This window comes from Helicoverpa zea, chromosome 13 (genome assembly GCF_022581195.2).
Source record: "Helicoverpa zea isolate HzStark_Cry1AcR chromosome 13, ilHelZeax1.1, whole genome shotgun sequence".
In the NCBI taxonomy this organism is placed as follows: domain Eukaryota; kingdom Metazoa; phylum Arthropoda; class Insecta; order Lepidoptera; family Noctuidae; genus Helicoverpa; species Helicoverpa zea.
This window is the reverse complement of record NC_061464.1, coordinates 8,356,704-8,372,058: the sequence shown is the minus strand read 5'-3', so window position 1 is coordinate 8,372,058 and position 15,355 is coordinate 8,356,704. Positions and strand designations below refer to the sequence as shown.

General features: G+C 35.9%; 3 protein-coding genes across 4 annotated transcripts in view; 1 reads left to right on the top strand and 2 right to left on the bottom strand.

Annotated features, from left to right (window-relative positions):
• The window catches only part of LOC124635501 (carbonic anhydrase-related protein 10), a 118,673-nt gene that overhangs the window by 20,985 nt on the left and 82,333 nt on the right, over positions 1-15,355 (top strand). The gene's annotated exons all lie outside the window — the stretch shown is intronic.
• On the bottom strand, positions 7,491-8,106 carry LOC124635503. The gene is made up of 2 exons (XM_047171364.1): positions 7,992-8,106; positions 7,491-7,711 (listed from the first exon to the last, which is right to left on the bottom strand). The coding sequence occupies exons 1-2, from the start codon at positions 8,104-8,106 to the stop codon at positions 7,491-7,493; spliced, it is 336 nt and encodes a 111-aa protein (XP_047027320.1).
• On the bottom strand, positions 11,432-12,147 carry LOC124635502. Its single transcript, XM_047171363.1, has 2 exons — positions 12,033-12,147; positions 11,432-11,655 (listed from the first exon to the last, which is right to left on the bottom strand). The coding sequence occupies exons 1-2, from the start codon at positions 12,145-12,147 to the stop codon at positions 11,432-11,434; spliced, it is 339 nt and encodes a 112-aa protein (XP_047027319.1).

Genomic DNA, 15,355 nt, shown 5'->3' with positions numbered 1-15,355 from the left:
GAACCCGTAATTAGTGCACGAGAAGCTGCATTGACCGAGAGTATCGTGTGGTAGTATGGAGTACCTACTTTTAAACAATTCTTAAAAATAACTCACCACCATTCTCTTCATGAACACGGTACATTCCATAATTTCTTCTTCTCCCAAAACTATCATATCCATATTTATAACAATAACTAATATTGATTAAGAGAATAAAACAGACTAAAAACTTCATGTTTAGACGTCTTATTGCCAAAAGGGCATAATTTAAATACCTACAGCTAGGCCAATAATTAGGACGTAAAAATCATATTTCAAACAATGAATTTAATTGATCACTTATATTGAAAATCGCATGAATTTTGAAGGGAAACACTAATAATCTTTTGATTATTGTAGATTGATGAGCTGCATAGTAATCGTATGATTTTAATTCATTTGAATGATAGGTTAAAGAACCTCTGCAGACTGTAGACTAAACAGTCGGTCTACTTTACTATAACTTTCACGAACTAGTCCGGAGCCTGGAAGTTGGTGATTGATACACCCGTGCAGCGAGAGCACGTAAATGGTAAATAATAATCGGTCCTTCGCCTGATCTCTCTCCGGTCGTGTCGAATTGCCGTCTTACTATGAGACTATGAGACGGACTACGAGAGTGAAGGAATAGTGAGTGCACCTGTGTCCGCACAAATGATTGTGCACTATAATATGTCCTGCGCAGTTGGCTAATCTCTTTATATGAGAATAGCCACCGTAGCCGATAATCGAATAGGACTATCATCGTCATCATCAGTTAGCCGTTAGTTTAATTGAAGGTAATTGTGACTCCCATATTTACAGTCAGTTTATACTTGATTGATATAATATGACTAACATGTCCATGCAGGTAAAGGACACGATCAAATTACCGGCCGAATAAAACTTTGCAGTCTATGGGGGTCTTAGACAGGCAATAAATATAGTGCTCTTTGCAAATTGCACTTTGATGCTTGGTTGTTTGCTCGTAACATTATAGTATTAAATGAAAACACAGCTAGGGACTTTTCTGACGTATTTACAAAACAATAATAGCATAGTAATATGCGACATGGCTGCAGAAAATTAAGTGAAACATTGATGAAAAAAATATCTACCGCACTGTTAGAAAGCTACACTACTGAAAGTACTTCTATTAGGTTATATGCTATATTTTATCGAGGAAGAAGTAGCTCCTACGGGACGCGAGTGATATTGCGAGAAACAGTTAGTATATTAAAAATATAGAATATATGATTCTGGTTTTTATTTAATCTCTTATCGTGCCATATTTCGAATGTGGTAAAATAAAACTGCATTTCAAACAGTATTTATTGCGCTTCTGATAAAATATAAACCATAAAAGAGTTTATCATATTTTGAAAGATACAAATATTATTTTTATTACTTGGTGAATTCTATTAAATACCTGTCCGAATTCTTACGAAAAACTAATAATTCTGAAAGTGGCAGATACTATTTTTGAAGAACAGCGAAAAAAATACGGGTCCTTGGCTCACGAACAGTTCTTTAACAGTTAACGGTACGTCCCCTTCAAGGTCAGCAAGGGCCTTCTTAAAACCTGGATCTGCAAAAAATAATAATTAAAAAAGTAATAATATAAGACTATGATCTCAGTCCGAAGAACGATGAGCTGCGGGATTGTTCGAAAGAGTTACCGCGGCCTTGGTACAAGTAAAGGGCTTAAGAAGGAACATGGTGGGTTTTAATCAGTAAGAATCTCACACTACCGAACGCTGCACCCACAGCGGCAGGGTCATTTGATGATTTCCTATAAAGAAAAGTCACAAGAACGTGACAAACAAATTGACAATGTGTGAGTGGGTTACTCACCCACTCACTCACCTACACACCCACTCACCCACTCTCTTACTCATCTCACCTTTATATTCATGAGTTGCTGGTTGGATGCTGTACTTGGGGTAAGCATCAGGTATGAAAGTGTACACGTGGCTATTAAACGACTTTGCATCTTTGCCATAGGAAATTGTCAGGGTGAACGATAAGTCTTCTGTAAAAAAAAAAATAAAAATTATGAAACAGTCATTTAATTAACTACTTACAGCCAGTTTCTTCATCAAAAGTTAAAGCCAAAGTAAAAGTCAAAGTAATGTCTAAAGTTAAAGTAACAGTCAAATTCAATTTTTCTATTAGTTTTGCTGTCACTTTAGCCTTGAAAAAACGAATTTGACCGTTACTTTAACTTTAGACATTACTTTAACTTTAACTTTTGATGAAGAAACTGGCCGTTAATCGAATAAATAATTATTAATTACTATCATATTGCTCACACACTGCAAACTTTTCGTCGGCTCATAGTTTGAGTCGGCTTATAAATCAGTGTGGAAATGAATGGGTAGTGTGCGGCCATTACGGTCTTATGAAGACCGTTTAATAAGTTTCAATTCAGATTAAAAAATAAACTTTCAGACAACTATCGACCGATAATTTAGTCTACAATGTAAGCTCTTATTTTCTGTTCATTAAAATATGTTTTTTTTTTTTTTAACCTAATCTAACACGTGATTGAAAAAACAATATTTTAATCACGAATTTTCAAAATCATACACAATATTTAAGAAATAACTTATTTAGTATTACTTACTGTATTCTATAAATGTGGAATCCCATCCTTTTAGCGGTTCCTTGCCCTTACGATGATAAATCAAATCTGCTTGAGGACAGGTCACATCAATTCTGTCGAAAACGACTTCTAACACTAATCTTTGTGTATCTTTGTTTATGCTGAAACAGAAGAATAGTTCCAAAGAAATTAATAATTTTTCAAGGCTTTTTTTAATGGATTTTTCTTCTTTTGAATATGTGGAAAATGTTAACCTTGCGAGGTGAGGGCGAAACTGTTTAAGTCAACAAATAAATAATGATCAATTGAATCCTGGATGAGATATTATCTTTAGATTATTCGAATACTACCTTACGCCAGCGGTTTCACTCACGTCCCATGAGAACTATTTCGTTCACCTGGATAATTTTTTATCCATTCGAATAAATAGTATTGCAAATCGGACAATTAGTTCCTGAGATAAACAATAGTAAGTAGTATCAAACTCTTCTGCTTTAGAGTACATTGTTAAGCGACGATTTTATAACGCAAATAGATCTTTAAAAACATTCTAGGTGGCTACAAAAAAAACTGATTATTTATAAAATGAGCAAAAAAATCACGTTTGTTATATGGGAGCCCCCCAAAAGCTCTCTATCACAGTTCATGACATACAGCCTGGTGACAGACGGACGGAAGGACGGACGGACGGACAGAGGAGCGAAAACAATAGGGTCCCATTTTACCCTTTGGGTCGGAACCCTAAAAACCAGTGCATACTTACAAAAACTCTTCAATCTTCCATTTGTTAAGACCTCGAATTATTGGATTGTTCAAAATATAAGTCAGATTGGCGTGTGGTACGGGCACGTAAATGGAATCTTGCAGTTCTAGGGGATCATGCACCGGACCCTCGGTGGGCAAACATTGAAAGTCCTGGGCGAAGAAATGTCTGATACAGTTGGTATCGTGGAGACGACAAGGTCTGATGATGGAGTCTTTTTGGTCTTTTATATCCTGATTATCTGAAAAATACAGAAATAATATTTGTAAAAATCCTCCAGATGTTTTAGGAGACGGTAATATTTGAGACATTTTAATGTCACCTGCTTATTAATGACAAACTTTTTGAGCCTACAAAAATTTTGATTTCGATATGGTATATGTAAGATAAGGTCCATGTTCAAGAGAAGTATTATCGCTGTCTATAAAATATATGCGCTGAACAGGCTGTCACACTTTATAGTTAAGAGTAAATAGAAACAAAGCATTTAGTAAGATATGGGATGTTTCTAATAGTTACCAGATTAGATATAATATATGAACTGAGCAGTTCTAAAAGACATTAACAAAATAATAATATTGTAATCGCAATGGCAACTCTTAATTACATTATATTTCTAGGGTAAAATGGAGAAAATAATCTAGAAATATTTTAATGAAAAAAAATATTTTACCAACAACATCATCACCAAATCTGTCACGTAGAAAAACTTCAAAACCAGTATCTACGACATTTTTAACACAAAAACAAAAATTAAACAAAAGACAAAAACAAAACACAGTCCACATCTTAAGAAAACAAGCGCGCGTTAGAAGCATAAAGTCTTAAGTGCAATACTGTAACTAATTATTTTACCTCTGGTAACTTTACATGTTAACATGACCTAATAAAATAAGTATCGCATGATTTTTGAAGGAAATCATCAATTATTACTGAATTTTAGATAAAAAACGATTTGTTTGTATGCAAATTGCGTTTAATTATGTCGAATACAATGTTCTTTATGTTTAGATAATTTGCATATCTGTTGCATAGTACACTACACTTATAGTGTAGCATGAGGAATATATATGTAGGTAGATATATAGTTTGTCAGATAGATGATTGGAAGTACGCAAACTGCAACGATCAGGTATCTGGCCAGTATAAAACGGACTAAAAACTTTGATTATATTCTTTAAAAACATACTGGCCGAATTGAGAACCTCCTCCTTTTTGGGAAGTCGGTTAAAAAGAGACACTTAACCAACTATCGTCCGACTAGTCTATTGTGTGCGGGTACTCTAAGGGCTAGTTGCTCCACTTAACTATCATCATCCTACGAGCCTTTTCCCAACTATGTTGGGGTCGGCTTCCAGTCTAATCGGATGTAGCAGAGTACCACTGTTTTACAAGGAGAGACTGCCCTATCTGACCCCCTCAACCCAGTCACCCGGACAACCCAATACCCCTTGGTTAGACTGGTGTCAGACTTACTGGCTTCTGACTACCCGTATTGACTGTCAAGGATGTTCAATGACAGCCGGGATCTACAGTTTAACGTGCCATCCGAAACACAGTCATTGGTGTTCAAGATATACTTAGAAAATACATACAAACTTAGAAAAGTTGCATTAGTATTTGCCTGGCCTGGAATTACAAAAATAACACTACTAATAAAAATTACCTAACACTTTTTAGGTACCGTTTATGTTTAACCACTATTTATTTTCCCACTATTTAATGTATGTTTTTATTCGTATAAACCTTCTTCTTTAATCAGTCTATTCTAGTTTAGAAAATCGGTTGCGTAGTTTTGAAGACTTAAGAGTACAAAAGGACACGAGGGATAGGGATACCGGGACAGAACAAGCGACTATGTTTTATACTATGTTGTGAAATGTAATGTTGGAAAATATGTCCAGTATTATTTTAGCATTCTGTGTATAAAACAAAACCATTGCATTTATTAATCGTTTTATGATCTTTAGCAGTAGGTGTTTTGTTACTAAGAATACACCTGTTTTCTAACTTTATTTTAAAGAAAAGAAAACTCTTAGACTATTCCGACTTTATTTCATCAAACATCAATTTAATGTATGTTGAAGTCGCAGATGGAGTTTTGCAGGAACACGTTCATGAACACTGGACCTTGTGTTAGGAAAACTTCTTGCAGAGTTAAGCCTATTCTCGCGAACAGTTGCGTAGTGGCTATTTGCTGTTGAGGGTCTGTGACAAAAATGAAAAAAAAAGAAAAAATAACACATAATACTAGTGAATGCAAGAAACTATAGTAAGTCTGACACCAATCTAACCAAGGGGTATTGGGTTGTCCGAAGAACTGGGTTGAGGGGGTCAGATAGGGCAGTCGCTCCTTGTATAGCACTGGTACTCAGCTACATTTGGTTAGACTGGAAGCCTACCCCAACATAGTTGGGAAAAAGAGCTCGGAGGATGAATGCAAGAGACTCAAATTTATAACCAAATACTACACCGCATACGCAAGGTATCTGTGGAAATCTAAGGGGGAGGCCTATGTTCAGCAGTGGACGTCCTATGGCTGAGATGATGATGATGATACGCAAGGTATCAAAATGTTTAACTACGAATCTGATATTTTTTGACAAATACTGATTATTATTCTTTATTGCACATTTAACAATTAATACACACAGAACAAAGACAGTTTATGTACAACGGCGAGCTTCACCAATTAGGTTCTCTTACAGCCAACCTTAAAGCGATAGACAGATTTGATAGAGGTAGAGTAAATTATACAGTCACACAAAAAAGGGAACAGTTTTTGGAAAAATCCCTTTCGGAGTACAACAACACCATCTTCTTCTTCCTCCTGCCCTGTTCCCAATTTTATTTGGGGTCGGCGCAATATGTCATCGTCTTCCATTTTCCCCTGTCACTCGTCATACTGACACTCACTCCCTTCCTATTCATGTCATCTTTCAGGCAATCCATCCATCTTTTCTTAGTTCTTCCTCTTCCTCTCCATTCATCTACATTCATATCTAGCACACGCTTTGTTGCATGCGTATCATCCCTCCTCAAACAACAACGCCATATAGGTACATATAAAAGAACAAGAAAATAGCCTGAAGCTACTGTACCTTTAGTCAGTGTAAAGTTAGGCCCCAGCCCGGTCTTCGGAGCGGAGTCAGAGATGTAGGCATAAACGTGACCATTTGATAGATTAATGTCCTTGATGTGACTGACCGTTAACGTCAGCGATAGGTCTTCTAGAAAATAAATAGTTGGCATTTAGAAGAAATCATAAATCCTTCAGTTATGTTTGCTTACAACCAGTTTCTTCATCAAAAGTAAAAGCCAAAGTAATGTCATAAAGTAAAAGTAACGGTCAAATTCGTTTCTTCAAGGCTAAAAGTAAGAGCAAAAGCTACTTTTACTTATCATAGTTTTATAATTTAACAAAAGTTACACCTAATTAAAAATCAAATTCCAATACAGATATTTTCAATTCCTGTTAATAGGAATTGAAAAATCTTTTCCAAAATAAGCAGCAGCAAATAGTATTTCTCCACCAGACCAAGAATTTTTAGATTTTTGGAAGGTGAACGTGGGGCGAAGCCCTTTTGAAGCAACTTTATAATATTATTATTTATTTACATGTTTAAAACCCGGACCCAATTTGTCATTAACTTACTGTATTCGATAAACCCGAAGTCTGCTAATTGTGTCGGCTCCTTGCCTCTACGATGGTAAGTTATAACGATGATAGGAGAATATGCCCGGAGGTTGGGAAATACCACTTCCAGAACCAGTGTGTCTGTTTCTTTGTTTATGCTGAAAAAAATTACAAAAATTTCAAAATCAAACATCATTTTTTCAAACTTAGCTCAAACACAGTTTCGGACGTCAAAAATGTTCAAAAAATAGCCCCCAAAACGCCTATCCTTCACCACTTTCTATGTATTTTTGCTGGGAAGAAGAATACAGTGTGACTAGCGAGTTAGTGACACTCCCGTGGTCCATGCGGGGCGCGGCTCGTAGGCAGCGGGGGTGATTACTAGTGCGATACAGTCTTATCAACTGTCAACCATGGGAGTGTCACTAACGAGCCGGTCAAGCTGTAGTAAATAACCTAAATTCGTAAAAAAAATCTAGTACTTACTAAAACTCGTTAATTGTATAATTATTCAAGCCTTTCAGCTCCAGGTAATTTAATGTAAAGGTAACATTGATGTGGGGCATAAATGTGGGTAAGGTCTTGATCCTGTGAGTGTCTGACCCTGGCTTGTGGACTGGTGAGCATCTGGAGTTATGGGCGAAGAAACGCCTGATGCAGTCCACGTTGTGAAGAGAACAGGGTCGCACTATTGGGTCGTGATGATCTGGGGACGTGCAAAATGTTTTTTTTAGTTGCCTTAGAGAGAATTGCCTAGGTGAGACTACATTCTTACATCTTCTATCTTTTTTGGCATACAACTTCAATTGAAAATGAATATTTCAAAAGCAGTCTGTCTATAATTAAAATCATGCTGATATTAATGAATTTTGTATTTATTCGTAAGTCATGTTATGTGTAAATAAAAGAAAATCAAATATTGTTACTGTTAAATCTAAAGAATGCTGCCCTAAAATAAAAGAGTTTAATAGAATGTGAACCTTTACCGTAGCGAAGACCGCCATCTTGTACAATTTCTCTCAAATAATCACCAGACTGTTCACTGTCATTTAAACAGGAACAAACTTTAACTATTGCGATCAAATACAATAAAATCTTCATTTTTAAACTGAAATTACCGAATCTTACTCGCTGTACGTTTTATAGCCTTAAACGTGTTCGCGTGATTATTAAAAAAATCGTGCAAATGATTGATTGATTAAATCGATTATTTTGTTGCAAATTACTCGATTTAGTTTGGATCAAGGACCTACCTTTGGAATACGAGCTTCATTGCAAATGTCGACTTTATTTTAAATGATAATAATTATGCACGTGTTGTGGTGGCCTAGTGGGTAAAGAACCAACCTCTCGAGTCTGAGGGTGCGGGTTCGATTCCAGGTCAGGCAAGTACCAATGCAACTTTTCTAAGTTTGTATGTACATACTTTTTAAGTATATTAGACGCCAATGGCTGATAAAAAGGTGAAGGAAAACATCTTGAGGAAACCTGGACTATAAAGTCTGCACATGGCTTTCTTGCAAGTGTCTTCTTGTAGGTCTAGCAACATACGGTAGGTTTGATCAGTTAGTAAAACTAACGAGATGTTTGGGCTCCTAGTCAAATCGGTCAAAGATTGGTTTTGATTCCATTGATTGGTCATTTTATTTTGAAAATATTTTGTGGGTTCCATAGAATAAAGAGATTTTGTCACGACATCTCCACTTTTTCAATTGTCTTATAATAACATACCTAATAACAGTGGTTACTGCATAGTTTCATGGTTTTTGAACAGAAAAAAGTACACATTTGTTCTCTTTAGTTGTACATTATCGGTACAAGGTGCCTAGGAGCCTGGGATACTTGAATATAAAACAGTACCTCAAAGCATGCTAATTTAATTTTGGTTCAACTAAACCTATATACTTTGACATGGAACGAAACCATCATCATTATCATCAGCCTATCGCAGTCCACTGCTGGACATAGGCCTCTCCAAGTGCACGCCACTCAGATCGCTTTTCGGCTTCTCGCATCCAGCTGCTGCCAGCCAGCTTGCGCAAGTCATCACTAAACCGTGCCTGAGGACGTCCTACACTACGTTAGCCGATGCGTGGTCTCCACTCTAGAACTCGTTTACCCCAACGGTTATCGAACGAAACCATAATTATTATATCTCCTCTAAACATAAAATTTTTAATAACCAGTTTTATTCAAAAGAAACAAAATCTCTCAGAATATTACAACTTTATTTAATGTATGTTGAAGTCGCAGATAGAGTTTTGCAGGAACACGTTCATGAACACTGGAGCTTGCGTTAGGAAAGCTTCTTGCAGAGTTAAGCCTATTCTTGCCAACAGTTGCGCGTTGGCTATTTGCTGTTGAGGATCTAGAACAAAAAATATTTTTATTGAAAAAGAGGATCTGTAACAAAACTATAATTATTTAATGAGAAAGAAGAAAAATAGGAAGAGCCTATAGCTAAGTGCAAGCCATAGGCTGATTGGTCCGTGGATGGGATAACATCTTATCATAACGAGTTCTCTCCTGTTTCGAAAGGCACGATAAACTGTAGGTCCAGGCTATCATTTGGGCATCTCTGACAGTCGTTACTGGTAGTCAGAACCCTAATAGCCTTTTTTTTAACGACGTCAAAAAACATCAAATGACGACTTCCGCTGTGGGTTAGCAGCGGTGAGGGAGTGTCAGACTCTTACAGACTAAAAACCGTGTTCCGACGTGGGCCTTTTATGTACCAGGGCCGCGGTAACTCTTTCGAACAATCCCTCAGCCCCGGCAGACCTTGGCCCTGTTGGGCCCCGCTGGGGTTGCTGACATCTCTTTGAGGAGCGCTTGGAACAATGTACGCCACCGACACGGGTCTGTTGTCCAAAAATAGACATGAGCGATGACCCACCCGAAGTCACCGCCCACAGACCCACGCCGCTCACAGACCCACAACACTGATAGCCTAACAACCAGTCTTATCAAGGGGTATTGGGTTGCCTGGGTAACTGGGTAATGGATGTCAATTCGCTCTTTGTAAAACACTAGTACTCAGCTGCATCTGGATACACTGGAAGCCAACACCAACATAGTTGAGAAAAGGCTAGGCAGATGATTGAGATAGAAAAGAAACAATAACATCTAATAGCGTAGCTATGGTAGGAAAAGAGTACAGTACCTTTACTCTGTATAAAGTTAGGCCCCAGTCCGTACCTCCGAGCGGGCTCAGAAATGTATGCGTAAACGTGACTTTTTGCTAGGTTGATGTCCTTAATGTTCTCGGCTGTCAAAGTCAGCGATAGGTCTTCTAGAAAGTAAAATAGTTGTCAATTAGAAGAAATCCGTTAAAAATTGTATCGGTGCATCCTATGTAAGCGATCTGGATGCTAACGCGTTGCGACAAGACGCGATATGAACAAGAGTGTCCCACGTGACGCCGTTGCCTTCAGATCGCTTTGTAAATGCGTTCACGTTGATTAGCTAACAGATTATTCCTCCATTTAAAGGGGATATGTTATTTATTTATTTATTTTTTTACAGAAATTGAACTTAATTTAAAAACATCGCCCAATACAAGGTATTTTCAATTCCTGGCGATTCCAAAATAAGCAGCAGCTTATAATATTTTGTATAAGACCACGGATCTATATACTCAGATTTTTGGAAGATGAACGTGGGACGAAGCCAACACACTGAAGCCCTTTCGAGACAACTCTATGAACTGAATCGATTTGAAAATTCTTTCACTTTTGCAAATCTACACTCTTCCCGAGCAACATACGATATACTTTATCCCGTTACGGGCAGTAGTTCTCAAGGGACGTAGTAGAAACCACGGGAAAACAGCTAATTCCTTATTAACTTACTGTATTCAATAAACCCAAAGTCTGCAATTTGTGTCGGCTCCTTGCCTTTTAGGTGATAAGTTGAGAGGATGATGGGAACGTACGCCTGAAGTTTGGAAAATACCACTTCCAGAACTAGTGCGTCTGTTTCTTTGTTTATGCTGAAAAAATCAATTTCTATCAGGATAATATTTATAGCCTTGTTTCAGATGCGTGAGATACTGGATTACAATAACCGATCTGTCTTTGCTGACTAGATATAGGAATTAGTCATTGCATTGCTTGTATGGGGCTTATATCAAAAGCCTCTTTATACAATCAAATCAACGATAGACCTAATTTATTGAAATGCGCAATCAGTCTTATACTGTGCTGATGAACCCAACGACGATTCTAAGAGTACCCGCATTCTATGAGTCGGCTGAAGTTTACTTGGGCTCATAGATCAGTATTAAGATGAAAGGTAGTACGCACATTAAAAAGATCAGGTATTTAGCCAGTATCAGACCAACTGGAAACTTTAGTTGGAACAAAAAAAAAATTGATAACCATCGGGCCAACTGTAGGTCGACTGCATTTTGCTCGTTTAATACTTACTAAAACTCGTTAATTGTATAATTATTCAAGCCTTTCAGCTCCATATAACTCAATGTGAAAGAAACATTGACGTGAGCTATGAATAAGGGTAAGGTCTTGATCCTGTAAGTGTCAGATCCTGGCTTGTGGACGGGTGAGCATTTGGAGTTATGGGCGAAGAAACGCCTGATGCAGTCCACGTCGTGAAGAGAACAGGGTCGCACTATTGGGTCGTGATGATCGTCTGAGGACGTGAAGGTATAATGATAGATTGTTAGGTCATCCTTTTGGACATAGTTATATGTAGCCGATTTATTGGCGACGGTGGCTGTTCTCATTTAAGAATATTAGCCAACTACGCAGAACATGTTATAATGCACAAGCATTTGCTCAGACACAGATGCACTCAATATTCCTTCACTCTCATAGCCGATGGAACAAAATTATTTCAATTGGATATATTTTATTGGTTTTGGTAATTATGTAAAAAAAAATCTAATAACTAAAGATATATTATTTTTTTTAATTCAGTGATCATCTAAAGAGTGGACATTTAATAGTGAACATCTTGTATCTGCGGTATGCTGCTAATAAAGGTGTTTAATATAATGTGAACCTTACCGTAGCGAAGACCATCATCATAGGCAATTCCTCTCCAAAGATTACTAGACTGTTCATTATCACCTGTACAGGAACAAACTTTAACTATTGCAAGTAAATACAGTAAAACCTTCATTTTTAAACTGAAGTTACCGAATCTTACTAGCTGTTGGTTTTATAGGCTAACCAGTGTTCGCGTGATGTTGGAAAAAAATCATGCAAATGATTGTTTTGTTAAATCAATTTGTTTCTTGCAAATTACTTGATTACAATATATTTATTTTGGATCAAGGACTTACCTTAAAAAAATACAAACATCATTAAAATTATTGTCTTCTTAAATTATGATACCTATATCCTGTCCGTATGAGGAAACACTACTACTTTTCTATTGTATTGTTTTCCTATTTATTAAAAAAAATACAAAGTAATACAAATATAAAAAATAACAACATGCCTGATCTAAAATTCACAGAAACGATTTTTAATTTTATCCGTCTGAAATTTTCGTAGTTTTTGTATTTTAGAATACTTTTAATTTAAATGCAAATATTTCTATGGACTAAATAAAAAACATTGTCTGAAAGATTGAGAACTATAAGAATTATGTGTTAATTAGGTACTAGTATTACTTCTTTTATTTGGTATGCAAAATAATCTTAAGATAGCGTGACTTATTCAGGAAACCTTATGAGTATTATTATTACAACTACGTTTGTATTCAAATCATTGATAATTGCTCAATCAATTCATATTCATTGTTTTGGTTAATTTGCCTTTATTCAGCCACAGCTGCTTCTAACTAAAAATAAATAAAAGGAAGTAATGTTTATTGACAAAAAAAACCCAGCTAAGTGCGAGTCGGACTCGCACACGAAGGGTTCCGTACTATTATTTATAAAACGGACAAAAAAATCACGTTTGTTGTATGGGAGCCCCCCAAAATGTTTATTTAATTCTAGTTTTCTAGTATTTGTTGTTATAGCGGCAACAGAAATGCATTATCTGTGAAAATTTCAACTCTCTATCTAACACGGTTCATGAGATACAGCCTGGTGACAGACGGACGGACGGACGGACCGAGGAGCGAAAACAATAGGGTCACAAATTAAGCTCTGCTTGTATCTTGTGGCTCGGAGTGCGATATTTGCTAAGTATTACGTTACATAATTAAAATCTTTGGAGTCAAAAGAGAGAAAATTATCAGCTAATAAGGACAGGGAACTACTTCAAGTGTGTGTGATAAAGTATGTCCTACGCCATTTGAGGATAATCTAACTTTCTAACTGTAAGAGGAGTTTTCAAATTGAAGCTTTTAGATATACACAAAAAAATATTATTTTTAATACCACACACATTTAAATATCTGTTGAACACTTTTCAAAAAAAATATGTCTGCAAAACGGCCCTTATTTCAACATCATAATCAGTAATTTTTTTTGACAAGTGTTCAATAGACGTTTAAAAGTTTTTTTGGTAATTGTGGTTTAAATTATCTTCATATTGTTTAAAAGGTACTCAGTTATCGGTCTAATTTTTCACTGTCATTCGACCTTATTTTAAAAATGAAGTATGTACTAATTTACTGTTACTTAGGTCCCCAAAAAGATAATAATAAGAAAATTAAATATCAAAATGAACCTTAGGTTTTTACATTCACACTGCATTTAGGTCTTAACATACACGATCAAAAATATGTTTCAGTCCTAATATTACAAGTATGGGTCTTAAAAGTTCAAACAAATTCGTCACCAAGTATCTTCAAGGAGTCTGAACTCCGTTCATCCGGGATTACCATATTTTAAAAGTATTTCACACCTGTTCTCCTTCAAAGTCGACCGCGATCCGGAACTTTTGAAAAGACACAGAGAGCGTGGTCAATGGAGTATTCATTTGCTTGATAATTAGCGAGATAGAAACCTGTTTTTGTTGAGGACTATGTCCGTTTTACAACTTATAGTGGATTACCTACTTGACTAAAAGGTTCAAAAATTTAAAACATGGTTCAATTATGAGTGTTTAGCTAAAACTCTTTTTGTGATAAGATTGTATGTATTTTATTTTTGAGATAACAAAATTAAGTATTAACCATTAATCATTCCTCTAACTACATATTATAAACAGAATATAGTGACTGCCAAATACATACCCGATTCATCCGTAAGCATTCCATCTACTCATTACTCTATGACAAGATCCGTAAGATCCGTATCTCCGTGAAATCCGTGAAATCCGGGAATTCCGCCAGCGCTTCAGGTGTTAATTTCACAAAATTGTCTTACCGTTTCCCGCTGATTACTGATTCACGGTAATATTAATTAGCGCTTCAACTTTTTGTCTTAAAGGCTTTGTTTCTTGATGCATATTAATTGTTTTAGCTTATTGTTTTGGTACAAAATGTTTGGAAATAAAGGGAAATATTGGCATAATTTTGCAAGCTTTTTTAATTGGAAGCGTTTGCATCTTATAAAATAAAAATAATCTACAATGCTCAAATATGGGGAGTTTTGTAGCCGAATCGTGACTCTTTTTATATCAATAAGAATGTTTGGTTGAAAAGGTTGAAAAAACGTGTCGAAAATAACATGTGATTGAAAGACCAGTGTATTAAAATTAAATTTTTAGTAAGCATATATTTTTTGTTTACCTATATATTTTCCCATTTACTGTAAGTAGACCTTTTTCCTTCCATACATCAAACAAATTAATTCTGCATACCTTGATATGTTATTCTGGCGCTAAATTCGCATGTATGACCATAGTTTGCAACTAAAAAAGCATTTGCATACAAATAAGTATAATAACAGCAAATGATAAGAGTGCATAGTTGGACCGAAGGAAGAGTGCAATGGCTTGCAAGCATGCACCTTTTCAGTGTATTACTACAAAGAACAGACTCAACTTTTGTAAAGGGCAAGTATCTAGAATTTTCAGACAAAATTACGTATGAAAGGATCTGGCTACACAAAAATAGGTTCAATAGTATAGGTACATTTAGGTACATATATATTCATACAATATAACTTCACTATAAATAAACATCATGATAAAGCACTAAGAGATAGTGCTTAGTATAAATTATTGACCAACTAATTTGATTATTTAACAATTCTGCTTTTATTATCGATTTAATAATTAAAATCTATTATTTTATACTTGTAGCAACAACAGCCTGTGACTGTGCCCGTTGCATCCCACACCAAGGGCCCTTATAATCCCTACTAATGTTATAAATGCAGTGGCGGATTTACCAATAGGCCAAGTAGGCCAGTGCCTAGAGCGGCAGATTTAGAGGGGCGGCAAATTTTGCGAATTTTTTTACAGTTTTTTTTTTTATAATTATA